The sequence below is a fragment of the Balaenoptera musculus genome, chromosome 2, assembly GCF_009873245.2.
Source record: "Balaenoptera musculus isolate JJ_BM4_2016_0621 chromosome 2, mBalMus1.pri.v3, whole genome shotgun sequence".
Lineage (NCBI taxonomy): Eukaryota > Metazoa > Chordata > Mammalia > Artiodactyla > Balaenopteridae > Balaenoptera > Balaenoptera musculus.
In genome coordinates this window covers 41939539-41966250 of record NC_045786.1, presented here as the reverse complement: position 1 = coordinate 41966250, position 26712 = coordinate 41939539, and the positions used below count along the sequence as shown (strand labels likewise).

General features: G+C 41.0%; 1 protein-coding gene across 8 annotated transcripts in view; it reads left to right on the top strand.

The window, feature by feature from the left end:
* The window catches only part of AKAP13 (A-kinase anchoring protein 13), a 344813-nt gene that overhangs the window by 161224 nt on the left and 156877 nt on the right, over positions 1-26712 (top strand). For 7 of the 8 annotated variants that reach the window (XM_036844174.1, XM_036844173.1, XM_036844172.1 and 4 more), the window contains 3 exons: positions 16370-16568; positions 19273-22417; positions 26189-26322. In XM_036844174.1, the coding sequence (XP_036700069.1) occupies positions 16370-16568; positions 19273-22417; positions 26189-26322 (3478 nt within the window). Of the gene's footprint in view, positions 1-14496; positions 14576-16369; positions 16569-19272; positions 22418-26188; positions 26323-26712 lie in introns of those variants that run through there. The other variant, XM_036844175.1, reaches the window with a different exon arrangement.

Here is a 26712-nt window from a genome sequence, read left to right as displayed (position 1 = left end):
ATTTTTGCATCAAAAGCAGATAAGGAGATGTGCACATTAAATTATGTACTTGATCGTTGATCACATACATGTTTGGTAGGCATTCAACTGTTTGGCCTTAAAAATGGTAAAGCTGGACTTCCCTGGTGGTCCAGTGGTTAAGAATCCGCCTTCCAATGCAGGGGACGCGGGTTCAATCCCTGGTCGGGGAACTAAGATCCCGCATGCCGGGCATCTAAGCCCACGCACCACAACTAGAGAGTCCACACAGCCAAAAATAAAAATAAATATTTAAAAAAATGGCAAAGCTGAACTTGAGTGCATCCCTATTGCTTGTCACCTGTGAGCCTTAGTTTCCTCATCTGTAAAATGGGAAATGATAGCATGTACCTCATAGGTCTGTTAGGATTAAATGAGAACATGCTTATAAAGTTGTTAGGAACTTTAGCATGTCCCTTTATTCGGAGAACTAGGAATGAAGATTCATTGGAAATGAGATGGTCACTCAGCTTTACATGAATATGACATCTCTTTGCACCACCATCCAGTTTCTGACGTATTTTTTCCTGGTCAAACTCACCCTGCAACTGTAACGCTATCCTGTGAAACAGCAGGGAATTAGAGTCCTGTTTTCTTCTAGTGGTAGGGAGATTTAGGGTTGGCTGCCTGACAGTTACCCCAAAAACAAGGTCTCTGTGCCTTTTTTAAATTTTTTTTTTTTCCTTTTTTAACGTCTAATACTCAGAAATGGCCTTCTGTTTTGCTCATTAGAGTTACACCAGCCCTGGTGTCCCATATAGTCACAATTTATTGAGCACTTTGGGAGAGCCAAACGCTATGCTGGTAACACTTTACATTCGAGGTCATTTGACCTCACAGCAAACCTAGTCACTCCCACTTTACAGATGAGGAAATTGAGCTGCAGAGAAATTTGGGTAAGTAGCCCAAGATCCCACAGGTGTTAACGTCAGAGTAAGGAGTCAAACCAAGTCTGTCCGACTTTCCAGCTCGTGTTCTAACCATTGCCTTATAAAACTTTTGTTTTAAATTATTTAACAGCATAAAATTTGTACCAAATTGCTGATGCACAGTAGTTGTTCAAATTATGTGTTCTTTTTCCTTTGCGCTCTTCCCATTCTAGCTGTTAAGGGCAGAGTGGCAGTACTATGTCAAAGTGGAAGGAGGGAGGACAAAAACTGAGAGTATCAGTGCCAAAATTTCTAGTGAACCTGCATGTTTGTGAATGCATAACTAGTCTAGCAGTGAGTTCCCTACTGACACCTAAGGTAGTAGCCTCCTATTCATTTTGAGGTGGATCAGCGATTCCCCTCCCCCTCCCTCTCCCTCCTTCCCCCTCCCTCCCCCTTTTCTGGCATTTAGCCTCTCCCACTCCATCTCAGTGGAGCTGTGGTTGATTCTGTAGGACTCCTTGAGGTTTGGCACTGTTAGGGTGATGTGGTTTCATGGAAGATATTGCTGTAACCCTCAAATCAGGAACTAGGTGCTGCAGTTCCTGTCAGAAGTAGACTCAGCAAAACATGCCTCTTGGGAGGGCTGACCTGGCTGGTTTTCCTCTGCTGTTAAAGCCAGGACCCAAATAGGATGGGCTTGCGATACTCGTGGTGCTTGGGCAGCCGTAAGTGAGTATCAGCTTCCAAACTGTTGCATTGTTGACCTTCATTGTTTATTCTCTGCCATTTGATCTGGCTCTTTGCTGTATCTTAGCAAGTATCTTTGAGCTTCCGCCTGAATGACTAGTACCGGAAAAATGCTTTTCTCTGCAGTTGATTTGACAGGGTTTTACACGTACGTTAGCATCAAACTGAACTTTCTTCTTGAGTTGCAATGTGCTAGACAAGGTAAGAGGGCAGAGGTTGATTGGTTGTGTTGACTGTTGCATAACAACTGGAATGCTGGGAAATAAGTTGAAATTCATTCTGAGCTTATTGAATTTTGTTGTACCACATACATAAACCTTGAGGTTTTGGGCCAGCTATGGATACTCAGTTTGGATGATGTAATCCTCTCTCTGAGGAATGGCGTCTTAATTTGTGTCTTTCGACAGTTGAAAACTTGCTGTGGATATTATACAATTTATAACAGAAAATCCAATATACCTGATTAGCTTCTGATAAATATTATATCAGACTTAGAATTTGCATAATTTGAATATGTGCTCATAGTTTGAAACTGTTAGAGGGTAAGTATTACTGTGGATAGTGTAAAGAAGTACAGAAGTTTTAGAATTAGATCTGGGTACAAGTTCTGGCCTTTTCACTTACTGTGAACTGGGGCAAGTTATTCCTTAAGCCTAAGTGTCCTCACATGAAAAATGGAAATACACTGACCCCTGCCTCAAAGTGGTTGTAAGGATTAAAAGTCAATAATATACACCTGGTACCATACTAATTGTACTAGTATTGTTGGTTTCATTCTTTTGTTTTTTTCCCCTTTGGCTTCCTCCTTCTAATATGTTCTCACCCCACTCAAAATAAAATTCTGGTTCCTACATGATCTGCAAAGCTCCATGAGATCTGAACTCTGTACAACTCTCAGACCTCATTTCATAACATTCACTTTATTTCCATTGCTTTCTCTGCACAGCTACACTGGCCCCAGCTGCACTGGCCAGCTGGTTGCTACCTCAGGCTCTTTGTACTTGCTGTACCCTTTGCCTGATACGTTCTGTCCCAGTAAACTCCACATGCTGGCTCTTTTGTATGATTCAGATCAGTTGCCTTATCTCCTGAAAGATTTTCCTGACACTTATCTTCAGAAGCCACTGTCTCCACTCCAGGGAATTTTCTGCGCTAAACATCTTGTTTTATTTTCTTTAAAGCACTTACCCCTAACTGTAATCATACCCCTCTATACTGTAAGTTCCATTATGGTAGGAACCTTGGCTGTCTTATTTATTCATCAATATATTTCTTGTACCTAGGAACATAAAAGATACTGCATGAATGTTTGTTGAATGTTTGAATGAATAAATGAAAAAATATATAACCTAGATGATTCATTTTCTGAAAATATGGTTTTTTAAAATATCTTGAAATATGAACTTAAGAACAACATAGAGAAGACCAAATTCCAGGTAGAATGCATTTGTAATACAGTGGCATACCATCTGTGGTGTTATCTTTTCAATGAACTTTTGGTAACATTTTATTTAGCAATAGAAAAATATGTATATGAACATTTGAAAACAAGTATTCATACAGAGCTTTTCATATATTGAGAAATAGTATTTTTGTAATTGCCACATGTGTAACCCAGTTGCCTCCTATTTAATAGGATTTAGATTTTCATTTTAAACTTGTACAGAGTAAGTTAAAATTCTCTATATGTTTATGCTGTAAATATCTTCTGGGATCTTTTTATACATATACCATTTTAGAGAATATGTGCTAATATGAAAATGAGTTTGTTAAGATACAGGTGTTCAGTAGGATACTTCTTAGTACCTTTTTTAAGGGTAATCTAAAGAAACATTTAGCTTGTAGCTTTTCTTTTAGCTCATTAATCCACATAAGTTACTATACTAAATTGCTTAGGAATAGATTGCTTGGAATGAATTAAAAAAATTGTATTTTAACCTTCATTCAGCCCTTAGCTCTGTGAAACTTTGGTTGGTTTACCCGAACTTTGTTCTCCGTCTACACGCAGAACATCAGCCTTATCACTTGGAATATTACAAATGATATTTATAATGAAAGAGCTCTGAAAAGCTGGGTACTGCTTTACAGTGTACAGTAGTCCCTCAGTATCCACGGGGGGTTGGTTCCAGGACCTGCCACTGATACCAAAATCCATGGATGCTCAAGTCCCATAGTTGACCATCCATATCTGCAGTTGCGCAGCCTCAAATTCAAGCACCTGCAGATTGTGTAGTACTATATGTCTTTATTGAAAAATATCCATGTATATGTGGGACCTGTGCAGTTCAAACTTGTGTTGTTCAAGGGTCAACTGTATCATTTTTATTATGTACAGTGATTAGTTTCCTGTATTTCATGTTTGATTAAAGGAAATCATGTCAGTAAATTACAGAAGCTCTTTGTGACGTGTCTGTTAAAGTGGATTTTTTTAGGTGCTTTTGATTTTCTAAAAATAATAATTATAAACACTGGGATTGAACTTTTAAAATACTCTTGAATATTATTGAGTTAGTTTTCAGCTTTTCCAGGCCGATGTAAAGTATACCTTGGGAGAAAAGGAAATTTGTCCAGTGGGTCTGTAGCTGGTACCACATTCCATATTCCAGTCTATGCCATGACTTTTCTTTCTGTTGCCACTTACCTTCTCTCCAGGGTCTCTAGATGTTAAGAATGTAAAATGTGGTTCCTCGCAGTCTGGAGGGATCTCTGTTGTATAACACACTGCTGTTCAAAATGAGGGAGGCCCTGGATCAGGGCTGATCTGCCAACTCTTTGTCACTGGTCCGTGATGAGATCAGTATAATGTATAATGAGAGTACTGTATGTGTTTAGAAACTTGTAATAGTAATTTGACAGAGTAATTATATGTCTATTGAATCTATTAAAACTTTGAGTATAAGTTTTTTGTTATCTTGTAAATTTTGTTTTTCTAGTAATTTTTAGAATTTTTACTTCTGTGATGAATTGGAAATTCATAAATAGTGTGAGAAGTTCTCGTCTGACACATTTAATCTACTTACTGTATAGTGCTGTAATCAGGGAGAGTAGATCAATGTTTTATGGTTTCTGCAAAAGTAGCAACTTAGAGGAGACCTGAAAAAAAGTCACATCTGGTCTGTGACTAGTCTTTATTTTGACTTATTTTACTTATCTAACTGCTTTTAAGTAAGATTAATCCATTTCATCAATTGAATTATGAAAAGTGTTGAATAAGGGCAGTGGGGTTTATAAAAATACACAAGATCATTAGAAGCTTATTGGACTTAAGTATGGGTTCTTTTCTTAAATTTTAATGACAGTAACCTGCTATAGAGTCAAATGAACTTCATGCCTGAGGATGAGAGTCCTGCCCAGATTAATGAACAAATATTCTTTTTCTTTTTCCTGAACTGGAAAAGCTAGTTTACAGAGTGATGAGTTGTATTAAAGTTACCAGTTTCTATAAGTAGAACAAATAGCTTATCTATAGAATCATAGACTCTTCACTGTTGGAAGCCTGTTAATCAACTGATTTTAATGGTCACCATTACATTGGAGTTTGGGATTCATATTTAGCATTTAATCTTTCTATCATATTGAGTTTCAAGTGCTTGTCAGAAATAAGATTGGAAAAAATGGATGTGCGTTCCTTTTCCTCTATCATGAATAGGTTATTTAAATCGGTAAACATATAGGGTTGCTGTTTGATTTTGTTTGTGTGTTTGCTCCATGAGAAAGATAAAGAAGAAGAAACTAACATTTTAAAGACATATTACCTCTCTTCTAATAGTTGGATATTGGACTTTTCTTCCTGATCTGTTTTCTGTCATCAGTCTGAAGTTACTTCATACAGTTCTATTTTTCTTCCCAAGTTTCAGACTATTTTGTAAGCATTTCTATCTTTTTCCAACCTAGAATTTAATTTTAGTCAACAGTGATAATGTTCTCCCTTTCAAAATAATTCCCACGTGCCTGTGTTTCTCACTCTTATTAAGTAACATCAGGCACTTTGTAGGCAAAGGACATAAGTAGGTATTAAGCCAATAACTGTCATGGAATAGGCAGAGAATCATAAGTTCTGTGAGAGATAAATCTAGCTTTATATAAGGATAAACCCAGTAATATTTAAATAGAAGTCTCTATCACTTAGCTGACCTAAAGTCATCTGGGAAGTGAGGGGGCTGAGAAAGAGAGGATGCATTATTGAGTGAGTAGAGATTGATCCATCTGGGTTGCTTCTTACCTGAAGATCTATTTGAAGTGCCTGGTGTTGTTCTGGGGATGAATTAAATGTAACTGTATCAGAGTCCAAGCTGAGACTTCTGTGTTGTGTTTTTTGTTTTTTGTTTTTTATTTATTTATTTATTTATTTATTTATTTATTTATTTATTTATTTATGGCTGTGTTGGGTCTTCGTTTCTGCGCGAGGGCATTCTCTAGTTGTGGCAAGTGGGGGCCACTCTTCATCGCGGTGCGCGGGCCTCTCACTATCGCGGCCTCTCGTTGTGGAGCACAGGCTCCAGATGCGCAGGCTCAGTAATTGTGGCTCACGGGCCTAGTTGCTCCACGGCATGTGGGATCTTCCCAGACCAGGGCTCGAACCCGTGTCCCCTGCATTGGCAGGCAGATTCCTAACCACTGCGCCAGCAGGGAAGTCCCGTGTTTTTTGTTTTTTGTTTTTAAATATTTATTTATTCTTGGCTGTGTCAGGTCTTAGTTGCAGCATGCAGGATCTTTCATTGCAGTGCGCAGGCTTCTCTCTAGTTGTGGCGCGTTGGCTTCTTTCCAGTTGTGGCATGCAGGCTCAGTAGTTGCGGCATGTGGGCTCATAGTTACGGCACTTGGGCTCAGTAGTTGCAGCACATGGTCTCTCTAGTTGTGGCACACGGGCTCCACAGTGCGCGGACTCAGTAGTTGCAGCTCGCAGGCTCTCTAGTTGTGGGATGCAGGCTCCAGAGTGCATGGGCTGTGTAGTTGTGGTGCGGGGGCTTAGTTGCCCCACAGCATGTGGGAACTTAGTTCCCCAACCAGGGATCGAACCTGTGTCCCCTGCATCGGAAGGTGGATTCTTAACCACTGGACCACCAGGGAAGTCCCTGTGTTGTGGTTTATATCTCCATGTTCCCTTGATGCAACTCTTGACGATGCCTGCGCTAAGCTGCCTCTGTCTTCTGACTTAGGCCAGAAGCAAGAAAGATAACAGGGAGGGAAGAATTAGCATTTTTTTAAACAATTAAGTTTACGTAACAAAATTATTCATAATGCTGCCACCAGAAGACAGGTTTATTTTATTATCAGATATTACCTCCCACATTGCATGGAATTGCTTAAATAGTTGCAGCTGATATTCTGCATTTTTTTTTTTTTTTGTTGTTAGTCAAACAGCTATGTATTTACCATGAATTCATAAGCAGAGCCTGAAACATTTCTTCAAATAGAAATAACAGAGCTGGTCTAGAGATCCCAATACAAATCAGTTCTGGGTGAGAACGGCGTTAGATCCACCAGTGAAGATCAATTATTCTGCATATTTGAATATGAATATTTGTATTCATATGAATATTTGTATTCTGATATATTTTCACTTTTTCATACTCTTAATCTGTTTCTCTGGTCTTTATAATTATCTTTTAGGGCATCTAAAACATTTTGTTTATCATGAGTATTTAAACCATTTAACGTTGAATGTTAATTTTAATCTTAAAAAACCCAGAAATTAACTAATGAATGCTGCAGTGAGCCTCATTTTTTACTTACTTATTTTTATTTCTGTTAAATTATTTGTGTAGGATAAATTCCAGGGAACTGTATAATTAGGTCAAAGGATATATTAACAACTCTAGTATTCATTGCAGTCTTGCTAGCCTTAGCTATTCTTATGTAAATGAATTGGGACCTGTAGGTTACTTTAATGTGGTGTTTTACAACCTTAGCTGCACATTAGAATCACATGGGGATTCTAATTATACAGTAGAATCTCCTGGGAACCTTTAAAAAATATTGATGCCTCAGGGCCGCCTCTAGAGATTTTTATTTAGTTCGTGTGAGCTGTGATCTGGACATGAGGATTTTTAAAAGCTCTCCAGGTAATTCTAAAATGCAGTTAAGATTAAGAACTTTGCTTTAGTGGGAAAATTAGACTTAACATTGCATCTGAAAATTAATTCCTGAGAGTTTGTTGAATTAGGTTGGTGGCTTAAATCTGATTAAGTAAGAACAGTCAACAACTAAGTAGCTTGATCACATCAATAAATATTTAGATGTTAATCTAGTATAAACTTGACTTTAATTTTTACTTACCCTGTGAATGTTGGTATATTAGATATTGATGTAAATATAACTAGTATCATGGTCGGATATTAAAAATTATTTTTCAGGATTTGAAAGCAGTGCAATAAGGTGAAGCTAGAAAATAGAGAACTTCGGCTGTTAGAGGAGCAAGGTATTCCAAAAGTCATGGAACCATGGAGTAAGAGAGCCCAAGTAGCCCCTCGGAGTGAAAAGGAACAGAGAAGAATGACACAAAAGCCGTGGACCACAAACTATACCCATGTCCACAATGCACAATAATCTAGAACTTGCATCTCCAAAACTTAATCCTCTGAAGTCCGTATGTTAAAAATATTTAGTTTGTTTCACTGGTCTGCATTTTCTAGTGCAAAATAGGCAGCAGAGGTGCATGTATGTGGAACCTAGAAAAATGGTACAGATGAACTGGTTTGCAGGGCAGAAGTTGAGACACAGATGTAGAGAACAAACGTATGGACACCAAGGGGGGAAAGCTGCGGGGGTGTGGGGATGGTGGTGTGATGAATTGGGCAATTGGGATTGACATGTATACACTGATGTGTATAAAACTGATGACTAATAAAAACCTGCAGTATAAAAAAACAAATTAAATTAAAAAAAAAAAAGGCAGCAGAGGTAGTTTTGTGTGGTGGTTTAGAATGTCAGCCCAAATTCTGGCTTAACAGACTGTTAGGCAAGTTATTGAATTTCTCACAGTTTCAGTTTCCTCATCTGCAAATTGAGGTAATAGTATCTTCCCTCACAGGATAGTTAAAAGAATAAATTAGTTGATATGTAAAACACACAGCTCAGTATTTGACACATTGTTAAATAATTAAATTTAGCTGTAAAAGAGAGTGGTTATGTTTGTACCCCTTGCTTATGGAAGGAATTAGAACCCAATATTTAATGAGTACTTAACTAGATATACATATAGTAAGGCTATCTCTATCCATGTATCTTTTAATCCTTAAAACAACTCTGTAAGAAAGCTAATATCCCACTTTTTAAAAAGCAGATGAAAAAACTCTGGCTCATAGAAGCTAAATAATTTTTCTTAGATCAGATCATGGCATAAATGTGATTCTACGCAGACCTCAATACCTATGCTTTTCCCCTCGTATTGCCCGGTGATTTAGCCTCTAGGGAAATCTAAATTAAACATAATTAGATGAATTTGTGGTGATTTCTTATGGTGAGTAGAATATTTTTTTTCCCATTAGGAAAAGGTAGGTACCGATTGGTGTCAGTTTTATGGAAAATGTGGTGAACAGTTTGGTTGTGTCATTTGTGAAAAAGATTGAAGGGATAAATGCTGAAGTTGATATTGTCCTTCAAATGAGTAGAATGTGCTCATTTTGAAAATAGCTAGGTAATGAGAATGTGGGCTCTGCAATTTGTCCTACGCTTTGTCAGAGTCTCACCAGACACCAGAGAATGACTGGTTGATTTGCTCATTCTGTGAGAAACTCAGAAGAGGGCAGACTTTAGAACTTTTCATTGGAGAAGCTTGTGTGTTGAAAAATGTTCTGCCTGGAGTGGACATTCTTTTAATTCGTGAAGAAATGTTTCCCCTAAAGGCCTCTTTGCTCCATGCTGCCTTCAGATGAGCCTCAGTGCTTCCTGCTGTGGCACCTGATGAGTTCCTATAAAGACCAGCCCTTTCCACTGGAAGCAGTGCAGCATTAGGTGGGGGGGAATACAGGCTTTGGGGTCAGTCCAGCATGGATCCAGATCTGCTACTCCATTACATATTTGAGTACTAATGTTTACTGACTGCCTCCTGTGTGCCAGGCATTATTAGATACTTTGTTTCCTGTCTCCTTTAATTACCACTGCAACTTTTAAAGGGACTCTTACTGTCTTTTTACAGATTATGATACATACTCAAAGAGACTACATATCTAGCCCAAATGCTTACTTCTCGTTAAGTGGTAAAATTTGTCATTTGAGGCCAGGTTTATCAAAGTCTGATGTATGTGTTATATCTTAAGCAAATGAATTAGTATTTCTGAGTCTCAGTTTCCCCTCCTCTGAACTAGAAATAACACTTCTTTGAAAGACTCATATGAGGATTAAATATATGGGGTACCAAGGTGCCTGTCTCTTAGTAGATACCCAAATATTAGTTTCTTCCCTGCCTTAAGTAAATAGTAATCATAGAATAGTGAAAGAATTACTACCTTCTGCCTTTTTTTAAATTGATGTTTTATATTTAACTTTTTGTTGTGAAAAATTTTGAAGTCATTGAAAAGGTGTGAGAATAGTACAATGGGACTTCCCTGGTGGCACAGTGGTTAAGAATCTCCCTGCCAATGCAGGGGACACGGATTCCAGCCCTGGTCCGGGAAGGTCCCACATGCCGCGGAGCAACTAAGCCCGTGCGCCACAGCTACTGAACCTGTGCACCTAGAGCCCGTGGTCCACAGCAAGAGAAGCCACCACGATGAGAAGCCTGTGCACCGCAACGAAGAGTAGCCCCCGCTCGCCGCAACTAGAGAAAGCCGGTGTGCAGCAATGAAGATGCAATGCAGCCAAAGATAAATTAATTAATTAATTTTAAAAAATTGAAGAATAGTACAGTGGACCACTGTGTATCCTTCACCTAAGTCCACCAATTGTTAATGTTTTATTTGCTTTATCTGTGTGTGTAGATAGATGGATAGAATTTTACTGAACTCTTTTGAGAGTTGTTGCCGATATCATGCCCCTTTATTCCTAATTATTTCAGCATGTTCTTATAACAGGGCAGTTATCAAAATCAGTAATATAACATTAATATATTATGATTATCTAATATATAGTTTATATTCACTTTTCACCAGCTGCCAAAAATATCCTTTCAAGCAATGATTTTTCCTCCTGATCTTTATCATATACTGAATTCAGTTGTCATGACTTTTTAGTCTCCTTTACTAACTAGACCTTTTAAGCCATTACTGCCACTACATTGGGTCTTACTAGAATTACTTCTTTAGGTTATCTGTCCTTTCACAGAGAGTGATCTCAAACCATTCGTTTATAAAGAATATCCCTACTCTTTTGCCCTGGAGTGAAATCCCAACAAATATTTGAGTACCTACAGTGTGTCAGGAGATGAAGCAGAGTAGTGAGACCCAGCAAGTCAGAAGGTGTTTGGTCCTGCTCCTCCTTGGGGGTTACAGACGAATGAAGAAAAGGTTACAGTGCAGAACAAGTCTTTCAGGGCTCACAGGCGGGAGACTGCGCTTGGAGTTGTGCTGGATACTCCAGATGAAATTCAAGGCGCCCGAGAATGGTTGAAAACAGTATTAATTGCCTTACTGACAGGATGATTGAAAGTTTCCAGTAATCATACTATCAGTCCTTTATATCTTGAAGTCTGTTCTGGGATGTGGTTGAACGTAAGAATCTAAGAAATTCTACCCCAATACCATCTGATGTCGTAGTAATGAAATAACGCCTATACTGCACAGTTGCCACAATTGGTAGTAAAAATACCCTTTTCTTTGTTCAGAGTGGTGGTGTCCTCATAGGGGTGAAAAATGAAAGGTCGTGGAGAGCTCTGTAAACCTTCCCGCAGCATTTATACTCCTTCATCTACAGATCTCCCTTTCACTCATTTTTTTAAAAAAGCCTCAGCTGAGGCTATGGTGCCTCTTAATTCACCAACTGAAATAACCAGAATTTCTAGTGCATTCATGGATGTGCTTTTCTGTCCTGCCAGACTTGATTTGATTACATAAAATCTTTGTGTGTATTTCTAAGGTAAATTTTAGATACCCAGGCATATTCTTCTCCATGGCAGAAATACAAGGCCGAGGGGTCAACTTAATTACTAACTGTAGGCATACAAAGGGCTTCAATCAGGAGAATGTGGAGTAGTTATTCTACAAGTGCAAAGGAGACTAAACAAGGAGAATGACCTTAAAATGGGAAATGTGGTAGTTGTACATAAAGAAAGCCTGTACTTTGGGAATTAAGAACATTTAGCTACTCCTTGGGTTTAGGTATGAGTCTCACAGCCCACCTAGGAGGGATGGTGGCTGGAGGGAGGGCCGGGCTTTGCCTTTCATTCCCTCTATTGCCCCTATCACCGGAGCAACTGTTTCTGCATGTGGTTTTATTTGAAACTGTTCAGCTACTTAAAAGTTTGAAAACTAGTGTCTTAGGTGTTGAAGTCTGTCTAAAGCCTCTGAGCTGCCCTTTTCACTTGTATCTGCTGTCCGTTTGTTGCAGGCTTGGGACTCACAGGTGAATGGGCACATGAAGTTAAGCAGTTGATGTTGGAACTGTTTGTTCATTTGAACTGTTTGCACCACCCATACCAGTATTCAGAGGGACAGTTGACTGTATTTATACTCTGTTATCTCTCCTTTTTTTTTTTTTTGGCCGCACCACGCAGCTTGCAGTATCTCAGTTCCCCAACCAGGGATCGAACCCGCGCCCTCAACAGTGAAAGCGAGGAGTCCTAACCCCTGGACTGCCAAGGAATTCCCTGTATTATCTCTTTTAAGATGTAAATTTTTCTAACTTGTGTCATAATTTAACTCACAACAGTTCTTTTCCTTCTTAGTAATACATAAAATGATGTTGCTTTTACAAGTAATAGCATGGTAATTTTGATGAAATATGGTATATTTAGTGCATAAAATGCCACACTCATAAGGGTAAAACTCCCATGAGATTGTTTCTGCTTTTCGTTTCCATGGAGGTGACAGTAACACCAGTAAGCCAAACTATGGCTATCTAATAGTAATTCGTGTTTGACCTTAGGCTGTGTGTTTACATTATTCTTGAGAAAGGTATCATATTTATCCTTGTAGCCCTGGCATCTAGCACAGTGCCTACCATTTAATAGAAGACCAAGTTCAGGAAGTTGACATATGTTCACATCTAAGATGTGAGAAGAAGAAGAAAAAGCCAGAGAAAACAGTGGGTGAATAGGATGATTCTTTATGGATGTCAAGTGAGAATAAATGTCAAAAGAAGAATCAGGTCACCATTTTAGGATTCTACAAAACTCAAGGACAGTGGGGACAAAGAAAAGCCATTGGATTTGGAGATTTATTTTGTCAATGGAACCCGAGACAGAAGTTTTTAGTAGCAGTGGGAGGGAGTAGGCGCAAAGCCTTTAATTGTTCAAATGGCTGGTAAGGAGGTAGAAGGGAAGGAAGAGGAGGGCAGACAGAAAGGGGTTCGGGGGTTTACAGCAGGATTTCTCAACACCAGCGCTACTGGCAGTTTGGGCCTGATGATTCTTTCTTGTAGGGAGCTGTCCTGTGCATTGTAGGACCCCTCCCCACCCCCAGGTTGTGACAACGAAAAATGTCTCCAGACATTGTCAGATGTCCCCTGGGGGCTGGATTCCCCAGAGAGAACCGCTGGTCTGCAGGGCTGAATCAAGGTTTCTGCTGCTGCTGCCGGCACCTGTGCAGTAATCCTTTTTCCTGCCTCTGCTCTGTCTACTGGTGAGGTTTTCATGGTACTTGCAGGTGGATGGGGAGGGAGCTAGTCCAGAAGCAGGTGGAAAACTACAGGCATCCGGGGGGCAATTACCGAGCCAGTTACCTAAGGACGGGGGTGTGGAACAGAGCAAACCCACTGTATGGAGAGGTGCCCTGAAGTTAGAGGAGACGGGCACAGGCATTTTTTGGTGGATTGAAGATGGGTTTAGTTCATGTTAGATGGCCTCAAGCTTTTCACTAAGATGGGAGAAAAGGTCACCTGAGAATGAAGTAGACGAGGTTAATGTTAGTCCTTTGAGGAAATTATAGAACATTTTGGTAACCCCCGTGAGGATGGATTAACACACATGAGTAAAAAGCATTACAGAGCAGCAGGGAGGCCTGGCTGAATAGGAACTTTAAAAAATTATTTAAGACATTAATTAAAATCCTGGAGAAGAAGAAAACCTATAACCCAACCACCCTGACACTATTTTTATTGTGCAGTTTACTGTCTATACTTATATTTTTTTGCTCTTTTTATTTTGCTTATTTCACTGAATATAGATTTCAGTGTTATTGAACTGTTTTTTCAGTTATATTTAATGGCTCCATAATAGTCTGTAGATCTGTTCTTTAATTTACCAAACATCCCTCTAGTTACTGACTCGGTTAGGGTGTTTCCAGTCTTTAGTACTATTACACCTAATGTTGCAGTAAACATTATTAGTCGTAGAACTTTGCCAAGTTTTATCAGTGGATGCAGCCAAGGTTTTATACAGCGCTGAATACGGAGCAGACAATGCATTGGCTTAAATGTCACCTCGGTGAGGCCCCTTCCCTGACCCACCACATTTCAAATTGCAGCCCATATCTCTGGTTTATTTTCTCCACCACACTTGCTGTCTTTCAGAATTCTAGGTGTTTTATTTATCTTGATTGCTCTTGTCTCCCTTGCTAAGTATATAAGCTCCAACAGGACAAGGATTTTGGTTTGTATCACCAGCACCAAGAATACTGGCACAAATACTTGCTGAATGGTGGGGTTTACCCAGACCTACAGGCACGATGGGTTTGAAGAGTGTCAATAGCAGCAGATATTCATGGAAGCCATTGGGAGAATAATTGCATTAACTAGTCTTTGGTTTCTAGGTGGGCTAGGAAGCAACAAAAATCCACAGGTACGATGAATTGGGAGATTGAAGGGTTAGCACTTGTGGCAACGAAAGCACATTCTTCTGGAAGGTGAGAGCATGGGAGAGGTAGGAGATAAATAGGTTGTGGTTACAGAAGGGAATTTCCCAGGGTTTAGATATTAGAAAAGAAGCAGTTTGAGAATTAATAGTGGCAAGGTTGGTAGAAAACTCCATCTTGCTGGGAATGGACTGTATCACTATTAAATTGCCCCTGCCTTGGCAAACAGTTCCCTCCTAGCTTGTTGTATTTGGTTCACACTCAATGGTGGTGTATAAATCAAGTTTTGTTTTCAAAGACCTTTTTTTTTTAAATTGGAGCATGGCTATAAGTGGTAATCTGAGTAAGCAGATATGCCAGTAATGCCTGTCAGACAGTTAAGCAGAGTTAGTGACAATGTCAACCCAAGCTCCAAAGTTGAATTTACAGAGTCGTTGCCTCCCCCTCATTTGGTGGAGCTGATTGACTTCTTGAGTCATTCAGTTGAGCTTTTAAGTGACTATCTTTTAGGTACTTTTCTATTTGAGGTCACTTTGCTCAGTGTAGAGCAGCTTGGTAAATGCATGAAACATTTAGCATAGCATATGCTAAGTTCATTTTAAGCAACTGTTCGGGAGTCACTCTTGAGTATGGAAATTATAATAGTTTTCTTTTGGAGCAGCCTTAATTGTTACCTTTAGCCAGTGCATGACTCTCCAGTTTGTTATAGGTTTTTCACTATAGCATATTTTTAGCCTTCAAATTCCAATTATTCTCTGGTGAATTGTTAAGAACTGACAGGTATGATTTAGTAGACAGAACACTGGAGAGAGAGTTCAAGTAATGTTTCCCTCTCATATTTGTCAGTGGATGGCATGTCTATTAGTTCTTAATTCTTTAGTTTTATTTTTTATTTTAAAACATGATAATGATCTCAAACACTACCTTCCGCCTTCTTCCAGAATCTCTGGGATACCTTATCAGCGTACTGGTTCATTAGAACCACGTAAAGAGATTTCATGTTTTGAGGCCTATCCCAGAAATGCTTTTTTACATACCTGGGCATTTGTCGGCTTTATTTGAATATGAGGTGTATCTATAATGATGTGAGTTGAGCAAAGTTGTTTGTCTTTTAAATTTAAAGTTATAGCTTAAAGTTCTTGGAACCAAGTGCTTCATTCAAAATAGGATTTGATAATTAAATTGACAAGTATAGTATGATAAGGCATTATAATATTGATAGTTTTCCTCTATATAGTTGACTTCGAGAATTTTGAGAGTGCTTCCTCCACCTATTTTTAACAAAAATTGGAGTGCCCTTGCACGGATTGGATTGATTAGTTCTTCCCTTCCCAATATGATCAATTGCATTTAGCATATGGTATAACCCGTTTTAAGAGAAACGCTTAATAAGCCTTGCTTTTTTTGAAAACCAGGACAAAACCATCCTCCTTACATTTCCTCGTTATTTGATTGTGAGCATAATATTAACTGTTTTAGGATCCCAGTCTTCTCTTTATCTTGATCAAAAGAACATCCTTAGGGAGAAATCCTGCAGTTTTCATTTAGCCCATTTATGACCTCTTATGAAGAGAATGAAACAGTTAGTTATATGCCTGAATTACTGGGGAACTGTGCAAACCAAATTTCTGCTGCAGGGCCTCAAAGAGCAATGAGGTTTGAAATTTTACATAAGACTTAGAAGTTAAACCTATGCCTGGGAGGCAGAATACATATATATGTATATGTATCCATATATATATATATATATATATATATATATATATTAATATATTATTATAATATATTCGTGTATATTATGCATAAAATATACATATATATTAACCAGAGTTTGCTTGCTTCCAGGGAGGATGCTGGAGAACCAGACTCCTGGAGCAGTTTATCCTATGAGGTCCCTTACGGAGACTGTTCTGTGAGGCATCACCGAGAGCTGGACGTCTATACGTTAACCTCTGAGTCTGAACCACACCAGGAACCCCCACTTCCTGGAGACAGTTGCACTGGACATATTTTTAAGCTTATGAACATCCAACAGCAGCTAATGGTAAGACAGAAAATTTCCATTTTCAGGCTTTTGTGCCCTCGCCCCTTCCCCCAATTAGCCTTGCTATAATTAGAACATAACAGTGCTTCCCTCAAAGACTGTGAAACATGTAAAGCAGTTTTAGCTATATTAGATGTTAACACTTATAGAGACAGAGCTCAGCCTTGGGGTAGTAGCAATAGGAGACTGTGAGAATTTTTCATTGTTTTTTGCCAGGCTTTTAAAATAACGAAAGACACACGTACACATTGCAGATACAGAAATATGCAACAACTAGAACTAAATTTTCCTGGCGTAAAAGGACATTTATTTAACTCTATAAGTTTGTTGGTTTAACTTTATAAAACGAAATGAGCTAAACAGTTTCTGAGATTGTTGCTGAAGAATAAGAACCAAATTCTTATTTGAAGAAATAAGAAATGGAGCCTTTTCACAGCTATTTCAGTGAGTGATGACTGTGATACTGTATTTAAATTGGTAGTTGTGTGGTAAAAAGATCACTAAAACAATAAAGATTTTATAATCCACTCAAGCCTTCAAGATGAAGTTGTTGCCAGACATAAAGACATTACATACTCCCTGGTAGCATTTATTATGGGTAATATAAACGTCACATGGGTACATCTCTCTTGGCCGCAACATCTGAAAGGCTAAGTTTAGATAATTTTTCCACCCATTTTATTTCAGAGTTGATTTGATTTGGAAAAAGCTTGGCAGTAATTTCATTTAAGGTCATCTGGGGTCAGCTCAATGCCAGAGCCTTCTTTGGGAGCAGGCCTTGCTTGTTTCAGAGAACAGCAGGCCAGGACACTTCATAGCGGGTTGTAGATGTACCTGCCTCTGCCTCTCCGAGTCATATTTGTTCCAGAATAGGTGTCATTTTATTTTCCTCTGAAGAGACTGCCGGAAGGTCAGGTTTTCCTTTAGGGCTCTTCTTACTGGGTGAATGACAGTCCATTTGAAAACAGCAGTTTGCAGATGCCAAAGCTACCTGCAAGGTGTGGGAATATTTTACAGGAAACCATGAGAAATTAAAACTGTGAGAAGATGCTTGTGTTAGGAGCATCTAAAATTTTTCAAACAATATAACTTTTTTCTGCAAATCTCTGTTCTGTAATGTTCACCCTTTATTAAATTTAATGACCTGCTTTCATAATTTTTTTGGAGTCAGTTACACTCTCAGCGGGAAGGGAGGCAAGCCATTCTGAATACCCTAAGGAGCATAGCACAGACGCTTTCAGTGAAAATTCATTTTTCGTGTACTCTATTATTAGAAGGACTTTAGTGAGCGTAACTCGTTTTACACTTACATGTGTGAACTTTTACATCAGACCCAGTGAGTAGACAGGAATCGGCTGATGATGGAGTACTGTAAGTGCTCGACACAGGAACTGAATGGGTAGGTGAATGAGATGACAGTGCACGGTGGATTTGCGTGAGATTATTGTAGTAGATCAGATAATGAGTGAAGAGCAAACCAGGCGTTAGAAAAATAGTTTTGGGACTTCCCTGGAGGCCTAGTGTTTAGGATTCTGGGCTTTCATTGCCGTGGCGCGGGTTCAATCCCTGGTCAGGGAACTGAGATCTCGCAAGCGGCGCAGTGCAGCCAAAAAAAAAAAAAAAAAAGAGAGAAAAATAGTTTTTATGTGTTGAAAAAAAATTGTATCATTTTAAGGATTCCTGAAATTTTGATATAAAGGTAAACCCACTCTAAAGATCAGCGTGTTTGTTTTTCTCCATTCTTTCCTAAGCCTTATCTACATGTACTTGTAGTTTTTCCATAATTATAACCTTAGATTAACTATAAGTTTTATTTATTTTCTTAAACATTATGTTATAAATATCTTTTCCTTATTTCACTGTGGTCTTCATAGTTAACACTTATATAACAGTGTAGCATTTTCCGTCAGGTTGATTAACCATGCTTGTTTTAACCATTCCTGTATAGTTGGTTACATCTGTTTTTCAAGTTGCAAAAACTATTTTTGAGATGACCTATAATATCCTCAAAGCACAGTATCATCTGAGACTAATCAAGAATTAGGTATTACTAGTTCAATGTATTCTTATTTATTTAATATTCAGTATTAGAGGAACAGAGGAACTGCTTTTATCAAGAAGTAAAAAGAATCGACCATGCCACTCTTTTTGAAATTATAACCCCATAGCTAAAATTGTTAAACTAGATTGAATGGAGCATATTTTGGAGATGAAAGGATGCTGTGTAACTCCTCAGTGAGAATTTAGGGAATGGGAGCATATGTCTGTGCCTTGTGATTGAAGAGAGTTTACCAGGCTGGCCAGGATTTGTTTTTACTTGTATGTCTGAGGTGGGATGGAAGCAGCCTCTGGCCCTCTAAAGCCCCTATAAAAAGTATCTTTCTCAGCTGCTCATTTGAAGATAGCCACTGTGCTTTTTTGAGGCTCAGTTTTTATCTGTTTTCTAAAATAAGTTCATAATATAGAAAATAGTCATACTGTATTCTTGCCATTTTTATCATTCTAGTGGATATGCAACTGTAAGAGGAAATTAATGTCAGGAACAAGAGAGAATTTATTTGTATTTATTTAGGTTGGCTTATCCTGTGACCTTAGAGAGGCTGGAATGCTACTGAGTTCTCTCCAACAGAATTTTTGCTTATAGGTGTCAGTGACATCTTTTCCCCCGGACAATGTTTTAAAAGTATCTTCCATTTCCTCCTAGAAAACAAACCTCAAACAGATGGACAGTCTTATGCCCTCAGTGGTGACAGCACAAGAACCTTCAAGTCTGCCCAGTGACCAAGATACAGATGGTCAGTTTCTTCCCTGTGCATCAGCGCCCACAGCCAGCCAGCAGCTTGCTTCTCCTGAAGGTGCTGAGAGCTCTCAGTGCTGCCATGGGAGCACTGTGGGGCAGATTGAAAGTTCCTATGATTTGTCAAGTGTGGTTAAGGAAGAGAATACAGACTCTTCCCATAGGAAGAAAAATACAGGCGTGGAGAGAAAAGGAGACGAGGAGGAGCCAGCACCTATCGTGGACTCCGGGACTGCGTCTGATCCCGACAGCTGCCGTCAGAGCACACCTGATTGCAAAGGAAAGGACACAGAAGGCCTTCCATCCTGTGGAGTCAGAAGTGAAGAAACTGGAACAAAATCTTCGGCAATGGCCACAGGCCAGGAGTCTCCAGGCAGTGGAGGCCGCGTCCTGCAGGGAGGCGTAGCCCTGGAGCCCGGCACGGCCCAGTCTTTCTCTGGAGGTGAACTGGTGGTCCCTTCACCAGCAGGTGCCAGCGTCCCAGACACCGCAGGGGAAACGGAACACAGTCTCGTGAACCCAGAGGCCACCATCCAGAGGAATGTGCTTGCAGCGGGGGAGAGTATGAAGGAAAGATTTGAGGACTCTAATATCAGCACAGCTGGAGCCTCTGACGTAAAAGTCACCGACGAGCCTGTGGACAAAGCCAGCGTTCCCAACGGTGTCTCTGCCGCTGGCTCCCTGGTTGCTGACAAGCCTGCTGAGTCTTTACTTGTCGTTAGTGATGAAGAAACTGCCATTGATGAAAACACTGCAGAAACGGAAACTTCTGGAAGTTGTGAAGAGAGTGCTGATGCTCCAGGGGCTCAGAACTCTCAGTTAATTCTAGCTGCTGCAAAAGATGAGATTTCAGAAGGGCTCGAACTTGACACTCCCTGGGCCAGCATGTGTGTGGCGGTGTCACCCCCTGATTTAACCTTTCCCAGGCCGCAAAAAGATGTTATGCCAAACCAGAAATCAGAAACGGATTCATCTCGTGTTCAAAGCCAAAACAGCAAATCACCCGTCTGTTCTACAACTGGAGGTGATAACCTTTGTGCTGCCTCTGCACGTCGACAGAACACGGGGACTTCTAGTGGTGTGTTGGCTGTAGGACACTGTGATGGCATAGTTACCCAGCCTGAAGGCACCCCCGCAGGGCTGCTCAACACACAGCCGCTGCCCACTGCCAGCTGCTCGGAAGGCCCACAGGCTAACACGCTCACCCCTGACCCTGTTAGAGACACCCAGGAACATGTGGAGTTTTGTCCTCTCCAAGTTTTGGATGAAGAAAGCCGAGGGAAAGATTCGAAACTAGAAACATCTTTAGCACATATGCTTGAGGTAGTTCCACATCCACATGCTCTTGTCCCCAAAGCTGAGAAAGAACGGGTGTCAGACCAGGCAGTGACATCAGGCAGGACTTCCTCTCTGACAGGCAGTCCCGGCAGTGAATCAGTAAGCAAAGATGACGCACTTTCTCCTGTCCCCTCCTCCCAGAATGAAAAAGGAACAGCGACGCTTGAACCACGTACAGATTGTAGAGATGGCCCAGATGGAGATTTGAATGATCTGGAGAAGCAGCCACCAGAAGACAGTGCAGGGGGCCTGTGCCCACCCTCCTCTGCTCTAGATCTTCAGCCTGGCATGGGGAATACCAGTCCCGTAGGACCTGGTGGGGAGTGTGAGCGTCCCTGCCTCTCAGCAGCCCCTGAAGTCCTGAATATCGTCGAGGGGGCCACTGACTCTTCCCTGCTCCACGTGGCTCAGGCCACTTTGGCCTCTGATTCCGCTTTGACTGAAGAAGGGAAAGATCAGGTGGTTCCAGAGAGCCCTGCAGCGCAGGGACCAGAAGACAAGGATAAAGCAGTGACCTGTTCCTCCATTAAGGACAGCACTCTTCGTTCAGGAACGTTGCAGGAAGAGCCGAGAACACCACCTCCTGGACAGGAGGCCCCGGGATTCTGTGAAGAACCTGGCCCAGCCGCCTGTGATGAGGACAGGGCTCCTCGGAACGGTAATTCACTGGGCACACCCTTGGCCTGTCTTCACGCAGAAACTAAACATAACAAGGAAGTGGCCCCACCAGTCGCACCGCTGGTGGAAGGTGGGGCTGCACAGAGCCTGGTGCCACCAGGAGCAAGTCTGGCTGCAGACTCAAGCCAGGAGGCCTCAGGTACAGAGCAGAGCAGCTCGCGTCCATTGCCAAATCTGTTACCAGGTGGGTTCGAGGTTCTTACTTGTGAGCGATCTTCTGCTCTGGATGTTGAGGTGAAAAACACTCAGTCCCAGGGGGAGACCACTGCTTGTGAGGTAAGTGGAAATGCGGCGTTGGGTGGTGCCGTGGTCAGTGCTCTGCAAGGCACCACTGGGGCCAGGAGAAAGGACATACCACACAACGCTCCAGACACCCAGATTCCGCAAGTCTCTTCGAGCCAGGAGAAGAATATGATCCTGGGTTTGCCGGGACCTTTACCGGACAAAGGTGTGACTGACCCTCAGGGAGCCGCACCCCCAGAGGTTGTGTCCCTGGGTTGGGAGAAGGGGAAGGTGGGGGGAGCAGATGGCAGCCGTAGCACAGGCGACTCCAAGGAGACACAGGTGGATGAGGAAGCGCATCACGTCCCGCCGCAGCCTGCTGCCAAAGAGCACCCCACAGAGACGGGGCTCTCAAGCCGTGGTGACAAGGCCCCAGGCAGGGGAAGGGATGGTGCCCCTCTGCCCTGCACCGTCGCTGCCAAAGCCGTGCTTCTGCCTGAGACAGCAGACTTGATTGAGGAGGCTGCGAGTCGCATAGTGGATGCTGTCATAGAACGAGTCAAGGCCTCGGGAGAACTGACGACAGAGGGGGAAGTCAGTCACATGTCACTGCCCTGTCCTTCCGAGTCGGGCCCAGGGCCTGAACAGCTGGAGAGTGCTTCTGCAGGGAAGGCGAGTGCTTTGCAGCCTGCGGAGACCCCGCCAATGGGCAGTAGTCGTGGAGAAGCCTCTGGGAACCTTGCAGGATGCTTTGCTGGAAGGGAGGAGCCAGAGAAGATTATTCTGCCTCTCCAGGGACCAACTCCGGCAACAGGTAAGCAAAGCAGAGTACAAAATCAACAGTTCGAGAAACAAGTTCCCTTAAGAGTCTCTGTGATGTGCTGTGGTAAAAACATAGGTGTCATGTTGTTGTTTAGAGGGCTGGCGTTCATCGGGTAGGTTGCCAGGTTACCAGTCAACACCATCCGGAGAGGCACGTCATCTTAGGGTTGGACAGTTTTTGCTCCCTGCATTCCAGACTTCTGGCTTGATTGCTTAAAGCCTATAAATGCTCTATCTGTCGCACTGGAGCAGTCACGACTTTCCTAACCTGGAAAACAGTGCCTAGATCCCAGGTGCTCTAAAATGATAAAGGAATTTAGCAGATGTTTTTGTTCACATGGCTTAGTCCTTTTTCTCGAGAACCATAACAAACAGTGCTGAAAAAGTGTGTTTTATTTACAAACCTGAAACTCCTTTCTTTCCCTATCATCCTAGTCTGTGTCCTGAGCAAATTTGGTCAGAGTGGTTTCACAAACAGCTCTAAGTATCGTTGTAAGCTGATGGCCCAGCATCCCAAATGGTGGTATTAGGTCATTGGTGGAGGCTGTGGGAAGGGAACTCCCTCCTTTTCCTGCCTGAGGAGCAGACCTCCAGTTCCATTGCCTGTTGCTCTTGGGCAGCAGTCTGGGAATTGAGGACCCTGCGAAGTGCAGGGGATAGGATACAGGATTTCCGCCAGAGCCTAGTCTGCTGAGCTGCTGTCACAGGGCAGACGTTGTGTCTCCTTATCTTGGTGAAGCAGCTGCAGCAAGCAGATTGCTCACACAGCACCAGCCCGTTCCGTCTGTGGCTAACCATGTCCAGAGAGAGCAAAGAGAAACCACTGGTGTTCTGTGGAAAGAAACGATCTGAATAAAACTCCTTGTTGGGGGTTGAGGCTGAAGTTCAAACTGGAGTCGGACTCGGTTTTGACTCCGGAAGTCGTTCGAGGTCAGTTTGATTCACACTTTGCGACCACCACCTGTTACCAGGTATAGACAGAGGACCTATCTCCATGCTTGCCCCCAGGCTCTCGTAGGTAAGAAGCCTGTTTTGTTTTTATTGTTTGATTGTTCTTGCCGTTCTTTCTAATTTTTGAAAACCCCTTTACTGTAGTAGGTGTTAAGAATTTGGGGGTGGGGCATGAATAGAAATGAACAAATAGAATAAGGAGAGAAGTGGCTTTAGAAAAAGAGCAATTTAAACACAGTGGTCATTTTCCCTGATAGAGGGTGTTTAACCATTTATAATCTATTTTTCCAGTTGAGGGATTTAAGAAACCTGAGGTAGTATTTTTGGTGATTTCACACTTTTTGTTTTATTAAAGTGTCTTGGATTGTTAGCAACCAACAAATTTCTATCACTAACAATCTCAGAATTTCAGTGAGAAGGTCTCTAATTTTTAAAAGAAGGCACAACAGCAAGTCTATTTTGGGGGCCCTGGCAGGTTGACATTTCAGAAGAACGGGAGTGGCTGTAAGCTGATGCCTGGCTATGTTGTTTTCATTTGGGTGCTGCGTCCTTAGCCACATGGGCTGGAATTATTTCTCTTTCTGGCTCAGTAGTCAGAATTTAACCCAAGCAAGTACAAACTATGTAAGGTTTGTGTCTATAGTACCTTATGAGAAAAGGTAGAAACCAAGCTGACTTTGATTTTTTTTTTCAGACTTTGATTTTTAATAGCACACAAAGATAGTAAAGGTGCTAAGAAATTATGTTTAAGATTTTAAGGCTTTAGGAAGGAAAATGAGACGAAAATCAAGTTTCAGCAGTGTCTCTGGGCTTAGGATTTTGGTGTGTGTGTGGGGGGGGGGGGGGGTGAGTTACTTATTCTGCTATCCAGAGGAGTCATATGTGCTCCAGGCTCATGGCCTCAAAGGACAGAGAGAAGTAACCAGTGATGAAGAAATTGGTGCTTTTTTCAGAAAATAGCCAGGATTGGAGAAAGTCCCTGGTCACATTGCCCTAGAGAAAAAGCACCTGAGTGTGATCTCAGACCAAAGGGTATTTCCTAGGAAGTTTACATGCCATTTATGAATTTAACCATACTGTTTTATAAGTGAGGAGACATCGGTTTAACTGCTGATTTGGAAGGAGCCACATGGCATTGGCTTTTGCTTTTATATACTGCTGTTGACAAAGCCAAATAGAAATTGAGATGAGGAAAACACAAAACTTCCAGTTAGAGTGCGGAGACGTGGCCCTTTACCCATCAGGAGCATTGGCCGCAGTGCTTTGGGAAGTTAGTTTTGCATAACTGAGCCAGGCCAGTCCCGAGGGGGCTGCCAACACCCCACAGGTCTCACTCATCTCTGTTTACCGCTGTGACTGGTTGCTACTTGCCAAGATACATATTTTCAGTTGATGGATGTAGGATAGTAAGGATGTGTCAGAAATCACATCCCCAAATAAATAAAATAAAAATCATCAACAGCCCCCCTCCAAAAAAACCAAAAAACAAAAAACAACCCTATCTTACTCAGAAATGTTTTGATCAAGGAATACTTCTAAGGGGGTTGCTTAGTCAGTTTTTTTTTTTTTTTTTAACTTTAATCACATTTTATGAAATGTAAGAAAGATTTTGGTTCTTTGGGCAAGGAAACGTGTTTGCCCATTTTTTTAATTACTAGTAAGATTAGGTAATTAAAAAATTAGGGCAAAGAAAGGAGACTTACAACTGTTCATTTATGGGAATGTCACTTTCTAAATCTAAAGTAGACCTTTATATATGTCACAGTGTATAAAGGTATACACTCTCACAGTGTGCTATTAGAATAAAATCTTAATATATTTTATTTGTATAATTATAAAATACATAATACAATATAATATAATTTATTCTTTGGTGAAGGAAGCTTCTGTGCCCTCTGGTGTAGGGAACATTTTTCTCTGCCAGAGTAGTAGTGTGACTAGATTAATAACAACCACAGAAAATTTTCCAAATGAAATCGAGATGATAGTTCCATTTGTATTTGGATTATCAAGGTGAATTTGGACTGTTCAACCATCAGTCCCCTTTAGTGAAGTGTCGAAGCCTAAAGTTGCCTCAGGCATCATTTTATCACTTCCTTGCTGTATTAGCTTGACCATATGGTAGTCGTGTAACAAAACCACTACTGTTTGGTCTGTTGAGCATAATTCTAAAGAAAACATGAAAAAACTTTTTCTTCAGAAAAGGAATTGCTGTTGATAGTGTGTAATTATGTTTTGGTTTGGGAAGAAATAAAAGTTAAAACAAAAACTAATTTATTAAGAATAGTTCAGTCTTATCAATTGCTGTGATGGGTAGGTGAGTGTATGTAGTATGTTTTTAAAGGAAGACTCTTCCCAAAGGCTTTATCTCATTCTCAGCAGCTCTTTCCTTTTTGTCCTGTACAAATACATCTCTTGCCTCTTTGATAATGGTCAGGATGGGCTACTAGCTTTAGCTATTAATCTGTTCCCTTAAAGCTTGTCAGTTTTCTTTTCCATGTGCAAGTCAGCACCACACTCATCAAATTGTCATTGAAAAAGTCAGTAGTGAAAATGGAAGTTCAGTGGACATTGAACTGGGTCTTACCTTAGCTACAAACCCACACAGAAGCTGGAGAAAACCATACAACCAGGTGATGAGGGACTAGCTCAGCACAAGGTCAGAAATGACACCCGCTCCAAAGTAATACTTTCTATTTAACACAAAGGGAAAGGCAAACAAAACACATGAAACCTGGAGCATGTTGTGTAAATAGTAAGGCCCAGGAATCAATTTTTCAAATGCACTTTGTAACCACCTTGTTCTCTTCAGAAATGCCAGACACGAAAGCTGAAGATGAAGTGGATTTTCTGAGTAATACCAAGGAGAGTTCAGTTTCTGAAGAGGTGGCTGTAGGAAACATAGCTTCTACGCCGGAGGTGAAACAAGGCCCGAAGACCCAGGCGGTAAGTCTGTATGAGCACAAAGTGTGTTTAGCCTGCTCTGCTGTGTCTGATTTATGGCCTTGTTTGGGGGATTTTTTTGATTCACAGTAGGATTTTTTTCCCTTTCTCCCTTGTTCCCTCATATACAAATGTGGACATGTTGCAGTGAAGCTTTTGCATAGCATAGTTTTAGAATGGACCCTCCTGCAGGGATCCCTTGGAGATTATAATGCAAAACGCTTTTCCTGTGAGCACAAGACTTTGCAATTTGTCATGAGGTTTAACATGTCACAAAATGGGAATTACCGGAAAAGGGGATCTATTAACCCTTCTTAAACCTGACTCTTCTTTCTTTATATAGAAACTGATAGCAAAAATGAGATTTTAACTTAAAGCTCAATACTGACTAAA